Here is a 22,814-nt window from a genome sequence, read left to right on the forward strand (position 1 = left end):
GTTGCCTACGTGAGTCCCCTTCTGGGTTGAGAAAGGCAGGATAAATAAATATGTATGTATGTATGCTAGGCATTGAATTTTGCCATTATTATGCTGTAAACGGCTGAGTCTCCCCTGGGGTGAGAAAAGTAGTATAGTAGAGTCTTGCTTATCCAACATAAACGGGCTGGCAGAACGTTGGATAAGCGAAAATGTTGGCTAGTAAGGAGGAATTAAGGTAAAGCCTATTAAACATCAAATTGCGTTATGATTTTACAAATTAAGCACCAAAACATCATTTTTACAACAAACTGAAAGAAAAATCAGTTCAATGCATGGTAACGTTATGTAGAAATTACTGTATTTATGAATTTAGCACCAAAACACCACAATGTATTGAAAACATTGACTACTAAAAATTGACTACAAATATAGAATTGCATAAAATGAACTTACAGTAACAACACTGTCAGAAGTTAAATCCGTAAAAAGTTCAGTCCTGTGAAGATTTTTTTAAAAATTGTGATCCTTGCTTGCCTAGACAAACAACTGTGGATCCTGGCGGGAGGCAGACTGCGTTGGATAATACAGAACATTGGATGAGCAAAGGTTGGATAAATGAGACTCTACTGTATATAAATACAGTAAGTAAATAAATAAATGGAGCCCCCAGATGGCGTAGTGGACTAAGTGACTTGAAGGTTAGGTTGCTGACCTGAAAGCTGCCAGGTTCGAATCCCACCTGGGGAGAGTGCGGTTGAGCTCCCTCTATCAGCTCCAGCTCCATGCGGGGACATGAGAGAAGCCTCCCACAAGGATGGTAAAAACATCAAAAACATCCGGGCGTCCCCTGGGCAACGTCCTTGCAGACGGCCAATTCTCTCACTTCAGAAGCGACTCAAGTTGCTCCTGACACGACAAAAAAAATAAAAAAAATAAATCTTGTGGTGGGCTCTATCACAAATGTTGATGTGGGTGTTTTACCTTACCTACAAAAGCTTTTCCTGTAGCAGAATTCCTTATGCGCACAAAACAAGCACACTGAGAATAAGGGAAGGCGAGAGACTTAGTCCATGGCAAGACAAAGCAGACAAATTATTTTACCAGGTAATCCTTTGATTACTTCAAGAATACTGGACTAATTACTATCAGTTATCTCTCTATATAAAAGTCAAAGTATGTTTGTTTGTTTATCTGTCTGTTTTGTACCACAAAGGCTGTTGCTAGGTGAAGTGTCCCCCCTGTGATGTCCCTGGGAAACAAAGGAGACATGTGTATGAGAGGAAGGGAGGAAGGAAAGAGCCAGAAAGAGAGCCATATTGCCATTGTGAGGCCCTCTCCATGCTGGAGAAGGACAAAGGGGAAAGGGAAGGGAAGAAAAAGAATCACAGAATCATAGAGTTGGAAGAGACCTTGTGGGCAGGAGGGAAGGAAGAGAAAGAAAAGGGGAAAAGTTATGAGGGGAGGGAAAGAGAAATAAGGGATGAAAGCAGGGGGCAGCGATCCCACCAACATCTGGGCAATGCATGTATATATGCTAGCATACAGTAAAAACCCAGATCTGCAGGGGATACATTACTGGACTTACTATGGAACACAAAACCACCTATTGAAATTAACATTTCCAGCAGAAGAAAACCATAGAATCACACTGGAGGACCTACAAATGCCTAAAGTACACCTCTTTAGCATTTCTAGGTCCTCCAGCACACTCTATGGTCAACTTCCTGCAGAAGCATATTCATAGAATTGGGCTGGAAGACCTATAAAACCTTTTTTTTCAGACATAGGGTAGTGAAACCATGGATACTGGTACCACAGATACGGGGGTTATCCGGTATTTTAAAAAATGATTACAGTATTTTCAAATGCCCTCCATATGTTTTTACATAATTAAATGGAGTGATGTGTTATTTCATGTTCTTTTAGCCCAGCTCCCATTTGTTTCTCCAAGAAGTAACACAGAAAAAACTTTCTGCTGCATGGCACACAAATTTCTTGTTTTCAATGTGCCAAATTGCTACAGCATTTTTCAATATCCTTTTATAAAGACACTAATACCGTCTCAAAGCCCAGAACACTGTTGTTAACTTGCATTTCAATCCAGCTCTCTCCACAGTCACACAGCCAAAGAAGCACGCCAATTCTTTCATGTAGGGTTTTATTGAAATAAAGAGTTTATAAACAGTTGGTGTTCTCTGAATTTTTTTCACAGGCTTATGGGCCAAAGAGTTGACTCCTCCTCTCTAGGTTGGAAGTGGGATAAACCACCTGCCAGAAGAGTTTCTCTTTACCTACAAACAAAAACAGTACATTAAGGAAAAGCTGAACATAGGTTATGACATAATTTCACCACTTTGTTTCTACTCCTGAAAGTGATGACCATCTTGGAACAGCCCCTTTATTCCTAAATTAGCACTTTAATACTTTTACTAATTATTTAATATTCCACCCCTTTAGTCATTTTAATATGAATATAACCCTTTGTGGTAGATACATAATAAACGGAGGACACAAGCCCTCCATTCTGTGTGGCTGAGTTCTCTATAAGAGCTCGATTTATTTGCCAACTATTATCTAGATGCTACTAAAATAAAATTGTAAAGTATAAGATTCATGCAAAACGGGCCGTTCCTAAAAAGCCCTTTGTGAACAAAAACAAATATATGTCACTAAAGTTTTGACAGCTTATTTTCTATTTTTTCACCACTTTACCTGTTGGGACTTTGCTTGAAACTCACTTTCTGATTAGCCCTTAGTTCCTATTTGTAAATTGTTAAAAAACAAAAAGAAGAAAACATGCAGTGAAGCAAAAGCAACATAAATTAAGCCAAGTTCATTGATGTGATTTAAACAAACATGCGATGCAGAGCAGAAATACAAATTGGAATCAGTCCAGCCAAAAGTAAATAGCAACATCAGAACAACAGATGACATGTATGGAGTAATGGATTGATTAAAAACACAACCATTCTTTGCCATATTAAATTTTTACTTCAGCTTAAATGGTAATATTTCAGAGATACACTGAAGACATGCTTTTGTTTTTGTGGAGAGTATGGCCCAAAATTAAACTGTAGTCTGACTTTTTTTTTGAGACCATGTCAGTCAAGCAGTGAAAAATCAATTCGTGGTGTGCACTGCTCCAAGGTATTCTGAAATCGATATCAGTCAATGTACAGAGGCAAGATATCTCAGAATAAGCATCATTGGAGAGCAGCAGCAATTCAAGCTGTTTTGGCCCTCTTTGTGTGTAGAATAGCTACTCTTACCCTGTTTCCCTGAAAATAAGACAGGGTATTATAATGCTACAAGCTGAGCATCCATTATCTAAAATCCTTGGGATCAGTAATGTGTTGTTATATATCTATAGTTGTATGTAAGTACGTCATTTCTTGCACTTGGGGCCCAAGTCTAAAGACAGAATGTATTGATGCTTTATATACACCTTCTACACATAGCCTGAAGATAATTTTATACAATATTTTAAAATAATTTTGTGCATAAAACAAAGTGTGCGTACACAGAACTGTCGGGCAGCAAAGACCTCATTCTCTCAGCACCCATGTTGACAGTTTTGGACTCCTGAGTATTTTGGATTTCAGATAAGGGATGTTCAGCCTGCACTGAATTAGATAAAGTGATCCAGTGAGAGGTTCTTACTTCTTCCCTGCCTCCGTCTCCAAGTTTCACCAATAGGTGTTTTTGATGCAATTTGATCAGGTGTAGTAGTCCAGCAAGGCACAGACAAAAGCATATATCCAGAACGCTTCAGCATATTAGCTGCAGCAGCATGTTTAGAAATTATGAGTTCCCATGCATCACTGGTCACTAGCCTTTTTAAAGCACAGCCAAATCATATGTAACCCAACTGTTATTTTATTTTATGATCAAACTGCACAGACAAAACCCAGTCTGTCTACAGGAGACTCTCACACAAATACTTACAGAGCGGCAGCACCAGAAATGATCTCAATCAGTTCCTTGGTGATGACAGCTTGGCGAGTGCGATTGAAGGTCAGAGTCAGCTTGTCAATCATCTCAGCTGCCAAGAGAAAAGGAAGATGTCAGGTGACACCATGGGAAAGACATCAGATATTCAAAATTTCTACTTGCTCTCTTAATTTAAATATCACTTGCCTATCTACACTTACAAAGTATCAAGGATTTGAATACAACTAACTTTACATTTTCTGAAAACCACAAATTACTAGGAGTATTCAAAAACTGGAGCTATTCCACAAGTCGGATCAAATTATGCTCCTCCTACTTACATAAAAAGATCTATGTAATTCAAGGGATTTTGCTTCCTTCTCCTTTCTTCCCAAAAGTTTTTAGAACTTTATTTGTTTGAGAAGGAAGCATCATGAGGCTTCTGTCTGCCTTGAGACACACAACCATTAAGGACTCTTCTGCCAATGTTACATAACTTTCCTTTCTCTAGCTACTTTTTTCTCCCACATGTATTCCCAGCAACAAAAAAAGTATTTTTACCTTTTTAACTTTGCCAAATTATCCTGTCTATTTTCCTCTCTTGTTTCTTAACATAAACTCATGTATAACACTGGCTACGCTGCACTCTATTCTGCTGTAGATACCAAACAATCCTATGTACAGAACCGTCACAGAAGTGGAAAAAAACCACAAATAAAGAAATGCTATTTTAAACCTGAGAAAACACAACTCTAAGAATCTCTAGGTGTTTCAGAGTGACCCTATGATCAACTTCCACCAGAGAACTTAAGAGATTGCTGGAAATAAAATATAAATCAAATCCACGAATAATCAAATCAGTAAGAGTTCAATCTGAAGACATGGAGATCTGACATTTCACAGGTATTTCCAATCCCGTTACATTTTGAGTAACACATTTTGTATCAGCAGATATCAAGGCCAGTGGTGGTAGGTGACATTTGTAAAATCAATACTCAAACTTTCAAGGTGACATGGTCATATATCAAAAGATAAAACTATCTTAAATATATAATTCTACTTTCTCGCTTTTGTTTACAGCTAGAAGATTCTGCCAACACAACACAGCATAGTGCAAACCCCATGGATTTCTCCTTACAAGCATTCTTGCTTGCATTGTCCATGGCAGTCATCCGAGCACTTTGTTCGCTTGTGGTAGATTCCTTCAGCGAATAGAAAATTATGTTTGCCAGTGTAAATTCCTGATAGTTTCGCAGGACATCTGCATCAATGTCATCATAGACACTTATGCTTTCTGCAAAAATAAGAGCAACAATTAACAACACCAATTTATTATAATTTTGGAATATACCAGGTACAGGATATTAAAAGTCGAAACCAAGCACAGTTTCAAAGACATTTATGATTACTTTTAATTTCTAAATAACAGGAGACCAACAGATTTCCATCTTATACGCAACTTCTATGTTCACCAAGATTACAGCATTTCTACAGCATCAGTTTGAACCTTCTCTTCTTGAAAGTGTACAATTCTGTTTACATCCAACTGTTTCTGAACATGGAAAGTTCAATTTGCACAAAATGAAGACAAATTGGAGAGTTGTTTCAATCATGCCACACTGCATTTAAAGCAGTTGCCAATCAGGACCAGTGTATTTTCAGGCTCAGTTCAAAATTATAGGGCCCATCCTTAAGCTTTTAATTGGTTTGGGAATAGATTTTTAAAACTGCCTACATCTTGTTGAATTTTTTAGAAATCCTGCTGTAGTAGTTCTATTGATACAGGCTAAGATGACAAGCACATAAACCAAGGCTTTCTCAGTGATAGCCTCACTGGCGTGGAAGCATTCAATTAAAAATAACTTAGGATCTTCATTTCTGGCATTTAAGAAAACTCATAAGAGTCCTTTCTACTACTGCATTTGTTCAGCTAAATGCCTATGATCTAAATAATTTTCTCATGAATCTATTACACACAGATGTTCTGCAAATTGTCCTGTCCCTTCGTTTTCTCCTTCCTTCCTTGTATGCTGCTTTGAAAGGGTGTGATGCTGAAGAGTTTTTAACAACTAGGGGAGAAAAAACACTGCCAACTTGCCAAAGGCTTCCTCTGGACTTACCAGAACCCGAAACAGTCTCAAGAGAATAGATTGGCTTCTCATCTGTCCTGTAGGAAATGACAGACCTATGGAAAGAAGAAAGCTGACTTGTGATATGCTATACCGTCGCCATATCTGCAAGACCTGTATCCACAGCATGTGGCAATATATGTCTTCTGTAATCATTTTTAGCATGATTCTATTGTATTCTTGAGCCAACTGTTAGCTGTGGCTTTGCATAATCATGCAAAGCCCCAGAATGCATCCACTATGTATATAAGAGAAAAAAGGGAGAGGGGGGTGGAATGCTGGAGTGAATGCTGAGGAGAGGAATATTTGAAGAGATCTGAAAGAAAATTGCACATCTTTCTCTTTAAAAAATTCCAGTTTCTCTTGCCTGAACCGATTATAGATGACAGTTCCTTCATCAAACTCATAGCCAGAATTCAGCAGCTCTAAGGCAATTATTGATGCATCTCCAAAGGTGGGAGGCTTTCTTCCAATTTCTTTGAAGTTAAACAGGAAGTTTTTGCCATGCGTCCTAAAATAAAAAGTAAACCACTATATTAAGAACGTTGGTCAAAACACCACATTTTATTATTTTATTTCTATGCTCTCTGTACAAGTCTCCTTCTGAGAACTGTCCAGAATATCTGGGCCAAAATATGGCAGCTAACGCCTCTTATTGGGAAGATGAAGCTCTCCTCCCGAGATAAATTCTAGCTTCAAATGTCTTTCTCTGCCCCATATAAAATGGCAGCAATGGTCTTTTTTCATTTTAAAATCTTTGAAGAAAAGTAGAACAATATTGCTTTAAAATACAGAAAAACTAAATCTTTATTCAATTAAAAGTCAACTCTGCTTTAATTTAATCCGTTTGCTGTCACTGCCTCTCCTACCTACTGCAACCAACTGAGCAACCTATTTTTCATACTCCTTTCCTCTTCTGTGTCTCATCCCACTAGCCTTCCTATAGCCAATCATCCCCACTAAACTAAGTAAATTAACTCAGTATCTTGTCCTCTCTGCTATGTGGCAGTATTTATGTCTGCTTTCGTGTTATATTTTCTAAAAGTTAACTGTAGTTCTTTGTATTATTATTATATTTATTTATACCCTGCTTTATCTCTCCTGAAGGGGACTCAAAGCAGCTTAACATAAAAGCATTAGTACACAATTTGAAATATATAAATATACAAACATTAAAACAGAATTAAATATAAACAGTATTAAAATTCACAGTAAAGAACCATTCTAGGCATGCAGTAATTCAGATATATGCTGCTTTTGGGTTTGCTTTCAGCGCCTTCAGTGAGTACCACTGCTTTACATGTTAAAGTGATGTTAAGAAAAAATGTTCAGAAAAAAGGTCTTTAGTCTGGAATCTAATACAAAATGATCAATGCTCAGTAATGGAGAGTAAGTGTTCGATACACAGGGTAGGCAGTACTCCTGATACCTTTGAAGTATGGTTCTGAGCTTGTCTCCTACTCCAACCACCATGACTTCTTTACCCGCATCCGTGAGGTTGGCGATCTGAGCCTTGATATTCTTAGCAACAGATGAGTGGATAGCACCGCACAGACCACGGTCGGAGGAAACCCCAATAATAAGGTACTTCTTTTTGTCCTCAGGGGCCTTGATTTCTGCTTTTTCATAGAGAGCTAAGAAAAGAAAGAAAACCCAATTCATCCATTCCTTATAGCTGAATGAACAACCAAGTTATTTTCCAGAGCTTTTGAGATATCATTTGCTGTTGTGCATCTGGCTACAGGAACATAAACATATGCTTCTCAGTCTCCTCAGCCACTACATGGCCATACATTTGGAGGGGCTGTGGGAGGAAGATGAGGCCACATCTACACTTCAACATTTCCAGTATTCTATTGTCATAAAGGAAGACTCAGAAGTAATTCATAAAAGCCAGTGAAATCTCTAAAGCAAGTGAAGTCCTAACCTTTCTAGTAATAAGAGGAAGCAACAATTATATCTTATCTGATTTCTTAAAATAGGAATGAGGAGATGCGGGTAAGAAATACAATTAGTACTAGTAGTACATTTTAAAATGCAGTACTTCACTATTGAACATCATCAAAACATGAGCTGTTATGAACCAGTGTAATGTGTAATTATCCTTACTGAATACATGTTGAAACCCTGCTGTAAAAGCCTGGTCAAAGTACCGTATCAAACAGTTCTTGGTCAGGAAATACTAGTTTCTTTTGCCTTTCTATTAAATTTCTTTGCAGAGAAATAAAGTTTAAAATGTTTATTGCAACTTGGTTAGAAAACAGTAAGTTCCCTTACCCAAAGCTCCCACTCCATAAACTCTGGCAGGTTTTAACTCCCTTTCTGCTCTGGCATACTTCGCTGCTGAAACCATCTTCATGGACTTAGTGATTTTCTGAATGTTCTTGATTGACTTCAAGCGCCGGGTAACTATACAGATGAGAAATTGAGAATCGAGGCAAGATTTCAAGCAAACATTTGGAGGGAAACACAGTACGATAATAACAAAGACATCAAACACTACTTTGTCAAAAAATAAATAAATAAGTGCAGTAGTGTGTCTTTAAATTATGTCAGACTTAGTGAGACCCTAAGGCAAACCCATCACGATTTTTCTTAGCAAGATTTGCGAAGCAGCTTGTGGGGACATATCCCATTTGAAAGATGGAGAAAAAGATTTCTTCTAGCCCGTAACTCTGAGGCATCCTTCAAGACACTATACGATTGGAACTTAAATGTGTAAACACAAGATGATAAATCCTGAATCCTATGTAAAGCAGGAAAAGGCCATGCTAAATGAACAACTGTGTGCAGATTCAAAGGACTCTTTTCTTTCCAAGTCAAGATACCAAAACAAGAAAGGCCCTGAACATGAATTTGGAAGTCAAGGTTTTAGAATTCACTAATGCCACCCTTATTTGCCACCACAGAAAAGTAAATAGAAAGAATTACTTACTGTCTTTCAAAGTTGCCATATTCCTAACTTGGACCCTGAAAAATTAAACACATATTGCACACATTAGTAATTAGAAGCCCTACCTTTATTGGTAGAAAAGCTACACCTTCATTCCTAAAGAAAAGTATACATACTTCTCTCACACACAACTTATTTCATAAAATCATAAAATAATAGAGTTCGAAGAGACCACATGAGCTATCTAGTCCAACATCTGGCCATGTTCCAGAAGTATTCTCTCATGACGTTTTGCCCACATCTATGGCAGACATCATCGGAGGTTGTGAGGTATATTGGAAAACTAAGCAAGGGAGGTTTATATATCTGTGGAAGGTCCAGGACAGGAGAAAGAACTCTTGTCTGTTGGAGGCCAATGTGAATGTTGTGATTAATCACCTTGATTAGCATTAATGGCCTTGCAAGCTTCATTCCTGCCTGGGGGAATCCTTTGTTCTCAGGTGTCAGCTGCCTTTGATTGATTCATGTCTGTAATTCCTCTGTTTTCAGAGTGTTGTTCTTTATTTACCATTCTGATTTTAGAGTTTTTTAAATGCTGGTAGCCAGATTTTGTTTATTCTCATGGTTTCCTCCTTTCTAAAATCAGAACAGAGGAATTTTAAGTCAGGAATCAATCAGGGCCAGCTAACAAAGGATTCCTTCAGGCAGGAAGTAGCCAGACTTTAAGGCTACAAGGTCATTCAATGTTAATTAAGGTGGTCAAATGCAACATTCACACTTGCCTCAAACAGACAAGAGTTCTTATAGAAACTTCCCTTGCATAGTTTTTCCAACAGACCTCTCAACCTTTGAGGATGGCTGCCATAGTTGTGGGCGAAACGTCAGGAGAGAATGCTTCTGGAGCATGGCCATACAGCCCGGAAAATGCACAACAACCCTGGTGTCCAACTGCATGAATTCTCCATGACAGATGCCCCCTTCCCGTAGCCCAGAATGAGTACCATTGCGGCTGAGTCAAGGCGGCGGCAGATCCGCCGACCAGGGCGGCTCCTCGGGACAGCATCATGGCTCCAAAGGCGGCGGGGCCTTCTTTCTTTCCTTGCGGCCTTCTTCACGAGCTGCCCGCCGGCCCTGGCTGCTGAAGGTCAGAGCCTCCGCACTGCGCATGCGCGGCAGCTTTACCTTAAGCGAGGCCTCGTTCATTCACTCGCAGGAGACGACGAAGAGGAGTTACAGCTTCCGGGCAGAATGATTCTTCCGGATCCGGTCCTCCTTTCTTCCGGTGAAGAACCCGGAAGTAAGCTCTTTTGGGGCCTGTATTGAGACTCTATTCTCTCAAGATGGGGAAGACGGACTTCTTGAGCCCGAAGGCCATCGCCAACCGCATCAAGTCGAAGGGCCTCCAGAAGCTTCGCTGGTACTGCCAGATGTGCCAGAAACAGTGCCGCGACGAGGTGAGCAGCCTCTCTTCATCTGTTTTGAATGGCTGTGTTCCAGTATTAATTTCTAGTCAGTGCACAGTAAAATAATAATAATAATAATAATAATAATATTTTTATTTTTGTATCCCGCCACCATCTCCCCGAAGGGACTCGGGGCGGCTCACATGGAGACTAACAGATTAAAATACAACCAGTAAAATTAATCATAATAAATACATAAAAACATCATCATCAACAACAACAATCAGTTAAAACAAGGCAATAATAATAACAACTGGACATGCAGAGGATAAAAGTATAAACTCTGGAAGGGGTTCCTGAGATATATAAGAGCAATCAAAAACAGGGGATGATCTCAATAACCGATGAGCCGAAGGGTAAGAAACAATTTTTAAAAGTGAAATATTTCACCCCATTGTAAACAGGAGTGACTGATGGAGCCACTTACTCAAATGCAGTCCCTGGCATTCCCTGCCAGTATGGTGTATAGGTAAAGGTAAAGGTTTCCTCTGACATTAAGTCCAGTCGTGACCGACTCTGGGGGTTGGTGCTCATCTCCATTTCTAAGCCGAAGAGCCGGTGTTGTCTGTAGACACCTCCAAGGTCATGTGGCCGGCATGACTGCATGGAGCGCCGTTACCTTCCCACTGGAGCGGTACCTATTGATCTACTCACATTTGCATGTTTCAAACTGCTAGGTTGGCAGAAGCTGGAGCTAACAGCGGGCGCTCACTCTGCTCCCCAGATTTGAACCTGGGACCTTTTGGTCTGCAAGTTCAGTAGCTCAGCACTTTAACACACTGAGCCACCGGAGCCCAGACAACAACAGATTAAAATACAACCAGTAAAATTAAGCATAATAAATACATCAAAACATCATCAATAACAACAACAATCAGTTAAAACAAGGCAATAATAATAATAACTGGACATGCAGAGGATAAAAGTATAAACTTTGGAAGGCGTTCCTGACATATATAAAAGCAATCAAAAACAGGGGATGATCTCAATAACCGATGAGCCGAAGGGTAAGAAACAATGTTAAAGTGAAATATTTCACAACATTGTAAACAGGCTGTATGATTCTAATTAATAAGACGTTGCTTGGCCCCATGAGTTTCTATTTTCATCTGTGAAATCTTGGAAGGCATGGACCTGGACTGTGGTCACTTGCCCCCAAACTACACAGAGAGAAAAAATAGAGAGTGTATTTGAGACAAGCAAAAGGAAAGGCTTCCTTCTCACAACATATAATTTAACTTTGGAATTTACTGTGGGACAATGTTATGATGCCTCATCACTGGGATGGCTTTAGTAAAGGGACAGGTTTCTATGTGGCAATTAGGCATGGAGGCTTGATGCAACTTCCACATTTAAAGGTGACTTAGCTTTAAAAATGGCTTTGGAGAAAAATAGCAAGGAAAAGACATTACCTGTTAATATTAGATCTTCTCTGAGTTCAAAGGTGTGAAGGATTACAGCAGGTTATCATGTTTTGTATGTGTAGAAGTTTATGCAAACAAATATTTGTGTGCCTGCTACATTTTTGGTGCTGGGAGGCTTGAAATATTTTGGGCTTTGTTTCTCAGCCTTTCTGATTATGATTCCCCCCCTTTTTTAGAATGGCTTTAAATGCCACTGCATGTCAGAATCTCACCAGCGACAGCTGCTGCTTGCTTCTGAAAATCCCCAGCAATTTATGGATTATTTTTCACAGTGAGTTTATCCAATATCTTGGCATTGATTTTTCTGCTGCTTATATGGCAAACATTATTGATTAGTAAATTGTAACTGGAAGTAACTTTTTGTTACAAAAGTCAGATGATTGCACATACTAAGGTTGCTCTACAGCAGTTTGTGCCCACACAACATCCTATAATATTCCAGATGCTTGTGGAATATCTATTTCAGCAGACATCCTAATCTGCATGCATTGAATGTGTTGAAATAAACTATAATAAATAACTGTTCCATTCAGTCCTATGATGCTTCAGTGAAAACAATTAACCATTTCAGTAGGGATACATCTTAGAGATGTAATAAATTTATCGTATTGCAGATATCTTGCATATTACTGCCCAAATCCCAATATGACCAAGAGACAGAACTATCATTCTGCCTTTGCAATGCATGTCACTGGGCATCAATCAGAAGTTACTAATTGCATCCTTTATATTCTCTTAGGGAATTCCGAAATGACTTCTTAGAGCTTCTCAGAAGACGATTTGGTAAATCATGTGTAATAAAATGATGTTTCTTATTATATACTTGTGTTTTCTATCCAATGTCAGATTTCTAAACTATGGGCTTTTTTTGAAAATTCTAGGGACAAAGAGAGTTCACAATAATATTGTATACAATGAATACATTAGTCATCGAGAACATATCCACATGAATGCCACCCAGTGGGAAACACTGACAGATTTTACCAAGTGGCTTGGAAGAGAAGGTAATTCTGTTCTTGAATGGATAGTGTGTGGATTATATGCATTTGGAATGGATGACATCCAAAGTGGAAACCAATGTGCATGGCTTTGAGGGATCCTAGCAAATAAATGGCAGAGACAAATATATTAAATGGTGGAAATTATTTTCATTTTCCACTCAATGACTGCCAGACTCATCTGACCCAAAGAACTAGATCTTGTATATGTTGAGTACAAAATGCATCTTCCTAAAGGATGATATTCTTTTACGAAGATACACTTTCCCCTTTAAAACAAACAGAAAAAGTTATTAGCCTTCATACAGGTGAAAGTATGTGTTGCAAGCATGGTAAATGCCAGCTGAGATTTCAGAATCCAGCAAGTAGCTGAATAACCTTTCGCATGCTGCTGCATGATGAGATTCAATACCTCTTTCATACCAAAACTCAGAAACAAAACGTGACCATTTTACTGAAAGACTTTCTTTGCTCTTGAAATAGACCATAAGGACCTACTTTTGTATTCAGTAAAGGGCAGATTACTGTGTTCATAAAACTGGGGTGAGGGACATGTGTTGCTCTAGATATTGTTTGGCATCATCCCTGATTACTGTGGAATGTTTTTAAGGCTTCTGTAAAGTGGATGAAACGCCTAAAGGCTGGTACATCCAGTACATCGACAGAGACCCTGAAACAATCCGTAGGCAGCAGGAGCAAGAAAAAAAGAAAAAACAGGACCTTGACGATGAAGAGAAAACAGCCCGGTTCATTGAAGAACAAGTGAAGAGGGGCTTGGAGGGGAAAGAACAGGTGAGCTGAAGTCTTTCACATCCAATTTCTTCTACAAAAGACATTTTCCATAACGTTCAGTGTGGTGGGTGGCTACATTACCAACTTCTGTCTTTCTACTGCAAATTCTAATAAAATAGGAGATTGGCTTTATTGTCATTGATGTAACGCTTAGAGGTCAGTTTTTTCCCTGACAAGTTTGAGTGTGATGACAGTAATGTACTACATTAACTGCTGATTTTGATCCCTAAAGATCACCTGTTCTCTGAAACAATCCCATATGTTCTGTGAAGCCCCTTTTAATTCCACTCTTCATCCTTGGTTGCAATAAAGCTTCAACTAGCACTGGCTTCCACTCACTATTTGTGTATACAAGCCCTGAAATTGCTTTGTTGTTTTATAGCAGGAGGAACCTGTCTTCACAGAATTAAGCCGAGAAAGCGAGGAAGAAAAAGGTAAATGGCCGAGTAATTGTGAGACCTTGGATGGGATGATGTGGGTTTTTGACATGGCATGGAAAATCCCTCTTCTTACACACATAGGTTCCTTTTCACCCAGAAACATGATGTCTTGGGCATTGTTTATTCCTTAGACACCATCACAGGGGATTTTAGTTCTCGCAGTTCTATATCTACAATGTACATATCTTATAATGTACAGATATTAATCACCGAATGAAGCAGTTATGTTCCAAGGCTTATTTGCCCCCTTCTTTTCTCCCTCTTTGCTGCCAGTGAAGACCAAAACAAAGAACATGCCCATGCTTCATGGCTGCACATTGTATCTTAACATATAAGGATGAGGCATGATTGCCCCCCAGAAACTAGGCAAGGCAAAGCTGTTCCGTGACTATAATTCAACGACAGAAATGCAAATTATATATTTTTCTTGTAATATTTATTACTATTTTATCTTGTCTTTTAGCCCCACAAATATTACCACAAGTATAAGCCAGTCTCTGTTTGTATTTGCTTCTAATTGCCACCTCCCTTAGCACACTCTTTCTACCAGTTTTCCAAAACTTTCATGTGAGAGTAAACTCTGCCTCTTTCCCAAAACTTCAAACAAGCCCAGAAGTCTTGGAGAAGTTGCATAATATTTTGTCTTATTTGCATGCAGATTTGGGTGAGGTAAGAAGCAGATAATGACCTTAGTCTTCTTTCTGTAATCATACACTTTCTTTAAATCTGTTTTGCAAGTAGGGTCGGGAAGAAAGGCAAAAGATTTCACTTCATTAAAGCTTAAATTTAAAAAGAAACTAGGAAATTGTAGGGAAAGAGTTAGCCTTTTCTGTTTCTGTCCTGCAATAGTTGGCATTTTTTTCTCACAAAAGAAAATCATTCACCCCCTTTGCCCCCAAGTTGCCTGTAGAGATTGTCTGTAGCATTCTTCAACCCACAGAAAAAGTCAGGGAAAGAAAAGAGGTGTGATGGAAGCCTCATTTTATAAAAGCAAGGAATTGAGCAGGTACATTCTTTTCACAAAGAGTGATCCATCTTTTTTTCATCCTTAGTTGTATTTAATTTGAACAAAGGAGCAAGTACATCAACAGCTGCACATCCAAAAGCCAAGTGAGTACTGTATACTTATTGCATACACTCCCATCTGTTCTAATGGTATGGAAGAAATACCTCAGTGGAAGCTATCCATGAAGGACTGAGCTAGGCTTCTTCAGGCATTGAAATCGGTCCCAGATTCAGTGCCAGCAGCTTAGACTATTTTCCCAGCAAGTTAGGAAGCACATGCAGCCACCATCTTCTGTCACTGAGCTTAAGGCCATGACAGAAGGCCCATATGAGGCATACCAATCTGTCTTCTCTTTCTTCAGTGTGCTAGGATCCAGTGCTCTGAAGGCAGCAGGAACAGTACCCACGGTGAAGCGTAAAGAACCTCCTTCTAACCCGGGGCAGACTAAGAAGAAAAAATCGGCCCTCGATGAAATCATGCAGGTACAACAATATTTGTGTTTTTGTGAGCTTGGCCTGGGAGAGGGAGGAGCTGCTGCTGTTTGTGCTGCTTTAGTGCAGCAGCAGTTTGCCACTATTGGGGTGAGGAAGCAAGAAATGGTGAGAGAACCCTTTCAGCTGAAATGCTTTGCAAGCTGTCTTGCTCTAGGCTAGAAGATAGAATGTATTTGTTAATAGTATATTCTTAGGGACTGTTTTTATTTAACATATTTTTATTTATTTATTTATTTAATCTAAGAAATAAAGATGTAGCCTTTTCCCAGAGTGGGACCCAAGATGGCTTCCAAAACAATACTTTCAAAACATTTGCTACCTCCATGACATTCTGTATGCGTAACAGGGAGATGGATAGTTAAAAATGAGACTCTCTCACATCTTTTGAAAATGTTTTTTCTTATCGTTTGTTCATTGAGTAATCTTCCACATTGAACGGTTTATGTTTTCTTTACCCTTTTAGTTTGAAGAAGAGAAGAAAAAATCAACCAGAACAGACTATTGGCTGCAGCCAGTAAGTACCCAAAATGACATTATGATGTCTGGCATGTTTCCTTTCACGCCAGTTATTTCAAATAAGAGATTGCTTAATGGATTGAGTGGCTGATGTCATGCATGGAAATGTGAGAATGCAGTAATTGCGTCTTGCTTGGCAAATTCTGCACTGAGCACCAGTTGGAATAGATGCCTTTTAGGATATTTGAGTGCCAAAATAATATATCCCACCTGAATCCTAAGTCTCTCTTTTAGAATATTACCTCATTGAAAGTTAGTTTAAAAATTCCTAATTAATCCTAAGCACAGAAGTGTGTGACTACTGTGTTAGAGAAATAATTTTATACAGTAAGATGTATAACAATTGTTGAGAATTGTTTTTGTAATTTTTTGTTCTGCTGTAATTTCTCTTTTTTTTTTCTTTTGGCCTGTTCTCCACTTTTTTATTTGTGTATTTTTCTCTTTTTAGTGTATTGGAAGGTTTGTTATATAGAACATTTTAAAGAGAGAAAGGTACTTAAGAAAATAAGATCTGAAATGAAAAATGTGGTCTCAGTTCATTTTAGTTCCTGCTGGTTGTAACAAACTACAGTTCCCCAGTTTCATGTGCAAGGCAGAGGAGGGTGTTTGGTCCTCCAAGACATATCATCCAATCACAGGGATTGAGAGTATAATAATGCCTTAGCAGGACACATTCACTCAAATCAGATTTATATGATGATAAGTCTCAAAGCATAGCAGAACTTACATGTTATTGTTTAGCAACCTGCAAGAAAATTCTGTGGGAGGCCTGACACACTTTGAAACCTCAGGCTATTAAAGAGTCAACATTAACAGGATAAATGGCTTTAAAGAGAGATTAAAACATGGTCATTGACATGGTGAGAGGCTGGATAGAACTAAGGCCTAGTGTTGCCACTTGTTGCAAGGTGATGCAGGACTTCATCAGCTAAAGGATGTTGATGCTCCTGTCTTGCAGACCTGCTACTCCAAAAATTTCTCACCAATAAAGTTTTATTTGTGTCAGTTTTTAGTACCAAATAAAGTCTTTGAGAAGTCTGGAATTACAGCTGGTTCCAGCTCAGAACACTAAAATGCTAAGTCTCCTGTGTGCAGGAAAGACTAGGACAGAAGAAACTATACCTGCATCTTCTTTCACAGTGGTATCTCTTCTAGTTCCATCCAAGTTAGGACCTAGCTGGTAGGTTATTACAAGAAGCATAACTGGGATGTGCTGCAAGTGAGACAAACTTAATCTGCTTTTGATGTCAGTCCTTTTTAAATTTGTCTTCTCTAGGACATTGTGGTCAAAATCATCACAAAGAAACTTGGTGAGAAATACCACAAAAAGAAGGCAGTTATAAAGGTGAGTGTTTGGCCTTTTGCCTGTCAGTGGAATAATTGTGGGCGAAAGGAGTCGTGTTTTGTGCAGCAAGTGCAGCTTCCATGTCAGGATTTGGATGGGAACGCCCACACACTGCTCCCTGCTATTTCTAGGTTGCAGCCTGATGCTGCAATATCAGGGGCTGGGTTCACACCCATTGCTCAGATTTACCCTGAAAAGGTCAAGTAATCTTCGGAAAGTTGCATTGGGGGCCTTGGAGATGTTGTATCTCAGGTTTTGCGGAAAGCTGTGTGTTCCACGGTTACAAGAGACATCCTATACTTCTTAAACAAAATAGATCACTCTATATTTTAAATGTTACTTTCCACAATAAGAAACAGTTACAGATTTTCTGTCATTAACAAACTTGTTTTCATATAACAGGAAGTAATTGACAAATATACTGCAGTTGTCAAAACGATTGATTCTGGAGACAGGCTGAAACTTGATCAGACTCATCTAGAGACTGTGATTCCAGCACCTGGTAAGTCAACTGTCAATTTCTTTTTGCTAAATAATTTTTCAGCTTTTTTCATTTGGTAACTGTGCCTATGAGCAGAATTGGAAAAACATAGCTAAATCACCTTGGGCAAATTCAAAAAATACTCAGCTATATAGGGTGTTTCTTTGGACTTGTCATGTTCCTTTTGATTTTTTTTTAATTTATGCCTCGTGATTCTAAAATCTAGCTCCTATAGACAGCCACTTGGAAGTTTCATATTTAATCACTAGGAGGCAGCATTACCTTTTGAACTAACAGATTCAACAGTCCAAATGATTTTTAAAAATATTAATCCATAGGAATATTAAGGCCCTAACACTTTATACGTATATGCTTGTTGTACTGTCAAATAATGGGTGCAAAGTTGGGCATACAGGAGTATTTTGTGTTGCAATTGGACCTTTCTCAGCCGCTCTCAGTCACAAACATGTGTTGCACAGTGTTACTCTTCTGCATGGGGCTGTGTAATGCTAGCATAGCATATAAATGTGGATATTTACAATCTGCTGAGAAGATGCTGAATTGCAGCCCCAGGTTGTGCAGATGAAGAAATCACAGGTTGGGTATCAGCAAAACTAGGGAATAAGGACATATGTTATGATTTTGTAACTTTTTATGATTAATATTTGTGTATATTGTATTTGTTTGTTGTTTTATGGCATTGAATATTGCCAACTTGGAAGCCGCTCTGAAAAGAGCAGGGTAAAAATATAGTAAATAAATAAATACCTGAGACCTCTGGGAAGACACTGCTAGCCAAGGCAGATAGTGCTGGATTAGGCTGACAAATTGTTTGCCTTGGTATAAAGAAGATTCTTTGATGATCCTGTTTCAGGCAAAAGGGTGCGTGTTTTGAATGGTGGCTACAGAGGACAAGAAGCAACTTTGCAGGGCATTAATGAGAAAATGTTTTCAGCAACCATAATAATTGAATCGGTAAGTTCCCTATGAGAACATTGTTTGGAGTGTAACAGAAAGGATTTATGAAGGGACTTGAGGGGTTTTTTTGCAGGTGGGGGGAGGAGGGAAGCAGAGTAGTTTCCTGTGCTACATCTACAGGAAAATTGCTTCTCTGTACTCGTTTATGATGTGCTTTTAAAAATAGCAGTAAGGAAAGGATTTTTTTTTACTGCAGATGGGCCTTTAGTGCAGGCATGGGGAAACTTCAGCCCTCCATGTGTTTTGGATTTAACTCTCACAATTCTTAACAGTCGGTAGGCTGTTAGATATTGTGGGGGTTGAAGTCCAAAACACCTGCAAAGCCAAAGTTTCCCCATGCCTGTCCTATAGGCCTCTAGTGGTTGCAATTTTCCCTTCTCAGCCATATATATTTTTCAAGGGAGATGTCATAGTCCAAATGTGGGCTGGATGGTTCCTTTCCCTGCATTACTAGAACTTTCTGAGTTTGGCCCATTGTCGTACACCATTATTTAAGGAGGTATTTGGTCTTAGGATTTCCTTTTCCTCTTCCAGGGGCCATTGAAAGGACGTCAAGTTGAGGGCATCCCATATGAAGACATTTCGAAGTTGGCTTGAATTCAGCTGAAGAACAGATGGATTCTGAGATATATGCCCTGGGAACCCTCAGGTTAAGAACAGCACTGCACTAGACTCCACTATGTCGGAGTTCTGAGCTTGATTCACGTTGAAAATTGAGCAGGATTTTTAGTACCCTCTCACTAGACATAGTAGGTCTCTTTCACATTATACAGTTATAGCCCTTTGATGCCACTTTTAACTGTCATTGTTTCAGCCTATGGAATCCAAACATTTTATTTTTATGAGGAATTTAGGATTGTCTGCCAGGGATTTTTATGGCCTCACAAGACAACACATTCCAGAACTCATGGCAATTAAAGTGCTGTAATTATATAGTGTGAAATAGACCCAAGTATTTTCTAACACTCTCTCCGATATCTCTCCTTATAATATCACTCTGTCCAGGTCTTTTTACACTTTGTAGCTGATACTTCTTGCAAAATGTTAAGGTAGATAAGCTGCAAGAACTGGGTTCATCTACTTGTAGGATTAAAGATAGTTTTTGTCATTGGCTAACACCTTTGGTATCAGCATTGTTGTAGTACCTTCTTATTTTGAACCACATCTCCCGTGGGGCCATGCTGTGATGAGGGTTGTATCCAACACATCTTGGAAAGGACTGCTATATATGCTGATAAATTGATCTCCCTACTCCAGTGGTCACAGCTGCATTTGCGGTTCACAATCACATTCTCTTAAATCTTTGCATTCCTGTTCAAACCATGAGTCTTGTCTTCTTTCTGTTTCCTGGCAGGAATCACCACATCTCCTGCAGGAAACACAATTAAGATTTCCTCCCATTGATACCACACTGACACACTGGAGAGTCATGGGAATGTTTGTTACTTCAGTGGAAATGGCAGATGTTCAGTGGTACCAGTAAAGGCCTACCAGCACCTCTTGAGGAACCTGCCTCTGGCATCATGTTTGTTGAGGGAGGGGGGTGCTCAGGGAAAAACAGGTTTATTTGCTCAGGAAGAGGAGCCATGTTTGAGTAATGACTCCTGAGTTTTCCTCCTTTGATCTTTTTTAGAGGTGTGTGACTTATTTTACCATGGATTGGAAAAGTTATGGTATAACTTCTAGTATTCTTTATCCAACATAGCCACTGGATTCTTTGTCTTGCAAGGTTGTTGTTGTTTTTTTCTTTAAAAAATGCAACATTATCAAGCTCTGTGTTTTCTTATCATGATCCTGACATGAATAATGAACAAACAGAACTTTCTGGGAAAGTTGTGTGTTGGTTCTTGCTGTTTCAAGGTCTGCCCAGAAGGAGCCAAGGAGAAAGCATGGCCTTCATGCACACAGCCATATGCATGCTGTGCACACAGTTTATCACCCCAGGCTTTTTTACTTCTTTCCAGAGCATCTCCCAGTGGTATAACAGAGGCTTCCAAGGGAGTGAATGGGACGTAGCCATTTTGGTGTAACTGTGCCAAACTTTGATTGTCCTAAAGTATGTGAGTCAGTGTGCATTCAGACAACAGGTTTTCTGCAGCTGTTATCCTATTCTGTTACTCTTGCCATGAGCACCAAATTAATCTTCTGTAGATTTGTAAAAAAAAATATGTAAAATGCCTTTGTACAGTGACTTTTTATTTGCCACTCAGTAATGAACAAATAAATATTTTCTTGGTGTAGTATTTTCTTTAACAGTAATGTCTTAAGAATCTTTTTTCACAACAAAGGAAAGTGTAAATAAAAGAGATCAGTCTGGTATTTTCTTTCTATGTTCATCAAAACTGATCAGAAGTTTGAAGTCTGAGTTTAATTTCAGAAGAAATGATGTTTCATTCCACACAAATTTATCCCTAATTCTGAGCAATACCCTCAAAGTTGGGGCTGTTGTAACCTATCCTGAATTGTAACTACCAATTACAGTATTTTAGGTAATATTTATTTTATGACTTCAAGGACTTGCCGGGGGGGGGGGGGGGGGAATCACGTAGAGGGCATCATAGGAATGGTAGATATTTCCCTAGAGCCCAATGGTGTAAAGCTGGTTTCTAGTTTCTCTGACATTCCACTTCTGGGACTAAATATTCTTGTACGGTATGCAGAAGGAGCATGCTGTGGGCTGATGCAGCAAGAGCAGGCTGCAAAAAATGCCTTGGCAGGTAGGACTTTGTCCACAGGTAGAAGTTTGAGGACCCCTGCTGTAAACTAATACACATAATGAGACTTTGGGATGTGACAGGTGAGATTTTTTAAATAGGAATTTTCTGTTGTATTTGAAAGAATGGCATTTTTTCTTCAGAACATCTGAGGTTGCTTTAGACTTCATTTTCGATGTCAGAAACACACATTGAAGTTGGGGATATTTCCTGCAGCAAACTGAACAAAAGACACAATCTCCACAAAGAGGTATTTTTAATTATGTTTGAAAATGTATTTGTCACAGAGACCAATTTCCTGTTATTAATGGCTAACCTTACTTGGGCTTGATGTCCAGCTCAATGTTAAATGGCAGATACGTTTTTTTGCTTGCCTTCTAAGATTGTGGCCTTCTTTACCAGCACCCCTATTATGAGCTGTTTCCAGGAGAAAAACAGCTTGATGATACTTGGAGCAGACTCAATAAGGTCTGTAGGCTATATTTTGCATGCTTGGGCTTTTTCTCTTAGAAAAAGATGTTCACCTTGAAAGACTGGTTCACCAGTGACTCGTTATAGGAGCTGCATGAATAAAGCTTTAACTGATCAGAGATGGGCCACGTCTGCTCTTCCTTTAGGCCCGACCCCCTCAAAGACGCTTCAAGTAGCTGTACAAACTGGGGACAAGGTAGTCTCTGTAGCTGCCATCCAGGAAGCCCTTTCCATTATTGTGCACAAACCAGCAATGAACACCAGTTCCAAATACTCGGTTCAATCTGTAGTCTTTTTGCACACCTCTAAATGGGAGACAAAATTTAAAAATCACTGTCAGTAGATATAACCAAGCAGAGCTGATAAAACCAGAGAACCATTGCTTTTTTATGATACAGAGCCCAGTTTCTGTTTTCCAGAGTGTGCCAGTTACAAGGAGTGTATCATTCCCTTGTTGACAGAGCTTCATTGGCTACAGTTTAATTCTGGGCACAGTTCATTGTGTGGGTTATGACCTATGGTCAACTGTTGAGCACAGAATAGACATAGAGATTCCTAGAAATAACGCTAATCAAATATTGTGAATAATCAAAATCCACAAAAGTTAGACCCACAAATGTGGAGAGCGGACTCTACTTTGTGAATGGTTATTCTAAGAATCTTTGTTGCATGAGTGGGAGAGGTGAGAAGCTCCCATGATTGTACCACCGTGTTTTGGTTCCAGGTGTTTATTTGAACTTTAAAGGAGCTACCCATGG

General features: G+C 39.1%; 3 protein-coding genes across 6 annotated transcripts in view; 1 reads left to right on the forward strand and 2 right to left on the reverse strand.

Moving 5' to 3' along the window:
• Positions 1 to 2,123: 2,123 nt before the first annotated feature.
• Positions 2,124 to 10,075, reverse strand: atp5f1c (ATP synthase F1 subunit gamma). 3 transcript variants are annotated; one of them, XM_008110250.3, is made up of 10 exons: positions 9,936 to 10,075; positions 8,977 to 9,011; positions 8,319 to 8,450; positions 7,471 to 7,675; positions 6,409 to 6,552; positions 6,033 to 6,097; positions 5,051 to 5,206; positions 3,928 to 4,024; positions 2,695 to 2,741; positions 2,124 to 2,273 (listed from the first exon to the last, which is right to left on the reverse strand). In XM_008110250.3, exons 1-9 carry the CDS (start codon positions 9,998 to 10,000, stop codon positions 2,735 to 2,737), a joined length of 906 nt encoding a protein of 301 aa, XP_008108457.1. In that variant the 5' UTR covers positions 10,001 to 10,075; the 3' UTR covers positions 2,124 to 2,273; positions 2,695 to 2,734. The 3 variants fall into 3 exon arrangements, with proteins under 3 accessions (XP_008108457.1, XP_008108458.1, XP_003220778.1); XM_008110251.3 differs by lacking the exon at positions 2,695 to 2,741; XM_003220730.4 differs by lacking the exons at positions 2,124 to 2,273; positions 2,695 to 2,741 and having other exon boundaries at positions 3,924 to 4,024.
• A 46-nt stretch (positions 10,076 to 10,121) lies between these two features.
• On the forward strand, positions 10,122 to 21,124 carry kin (Kin17 DNA and RNA binding protein). Its single transcript, XM_008110249.3, has 13 exons — positions 10,122 to 10,388; positions 11,998 to 12,092; positions 12,561 to 12,604; positions 12,703 to 12,825; positions 13,430 to 13,611; positions 13,994 to 14,045; positions 15,104 to 15,161; positions 15,419 to 15,539; positions 16,015 to 16,065; positions 17,344 to 17,412; positions 17,815 to 17,914; positions 18,768 to 18,868; positions 19,406 to 21,124. Exons 1-13 carry the CDS (start codon positions 10,275 to 10,277, stop codon positions 19,466 to 19,468), a joined length of 1,173 nt encoding a protein of 390 aa, XP_008108456.2. The 5' UTR covers positions 10,122 to 10,274; the 3' UTR covers positions 19,469 to 21,124.
• Positions 21,125 to 21,824: 700 nt separating this feature from the next.
• Positions 21,825 to 22,814, reverse strand: part of itih2 (inter-alpha-trypsin inhibitor heavy chain 2) — a 31,792-nt gene continuing 30,802 nt past the window's right edge. For both annotated transcript variants that reach the window (XM_062983293.1, XM_062983292.1), the window contains one exon: positions 21,825 to 22,361. In XM_062983293.1, coding sequence (XP_062839363.1) covers positions 22,214 to 22,361 — 148 coding nt within the window. In that variant the 3' untranslated portion in view covers positions 21,825 to 22,213. The remainder of the gene's footprint in view (positions 22,362 to 22,814) is intronic.

The sequence above is a fragment of the Anolis carolinensis genome, chromosome 5 (genome assembly GCF_035594765.1).
Source record: "Anolis carolinensis isolate JA03-04 chromosome 5, rAnoCar3.1.pri, whole genome shotgun sequence".
Taxonomy (NCBI): Eukaryota; Metazoa; Chordata; class Lepidosauria; order Squamata; family Dactyloidae; genus Anolis; species Anolis carolinensis.

Coding starts and splice junctions, on each gene's coding strand:
- atp5f1c (XM_008110250.3), bottom strand. CDS start 10,000: ATGATGCTGTCCCGAGGAGCCGCCCTGGTCGGCGGATCTGCCGCCGCC. Junction 9,012..9,935: donor GCCTTGACTCAGCCGCAATG/GTACTCATTCTG, acceptor TTAATTTTTCAG/GGTCCAAGTTAGGAATATGG. Junction 7,676..8,318: donor TTATGGAGTGGGAGCTTTGG/GTAAGGGAACTT, acceptor TTCTTTTCTTAG/CTCTCTATGAAAAAGCAGAA.
- kin (XM_008110249.3), top strand. CDS start 10,275: ATGGGGAAGACGGACTTCTTGAGCCCGAAGGCCATCGCCAACCGCATC. Junction 15,162..15,418: donor GCTGCACATCCAAAAGCCAA/GTGAGTACTGTA, acceptor CTCTTTCTTCAG/TGTGCTAGGATCCAGTGCTC. Junction 17,915..18,767: donor GACTGTGATTCCAGCACCTG/GTAAGTCAACTG, acceptor ATCCTGTTTCAG/GCAAAAGGGTGCGTGTTTTG.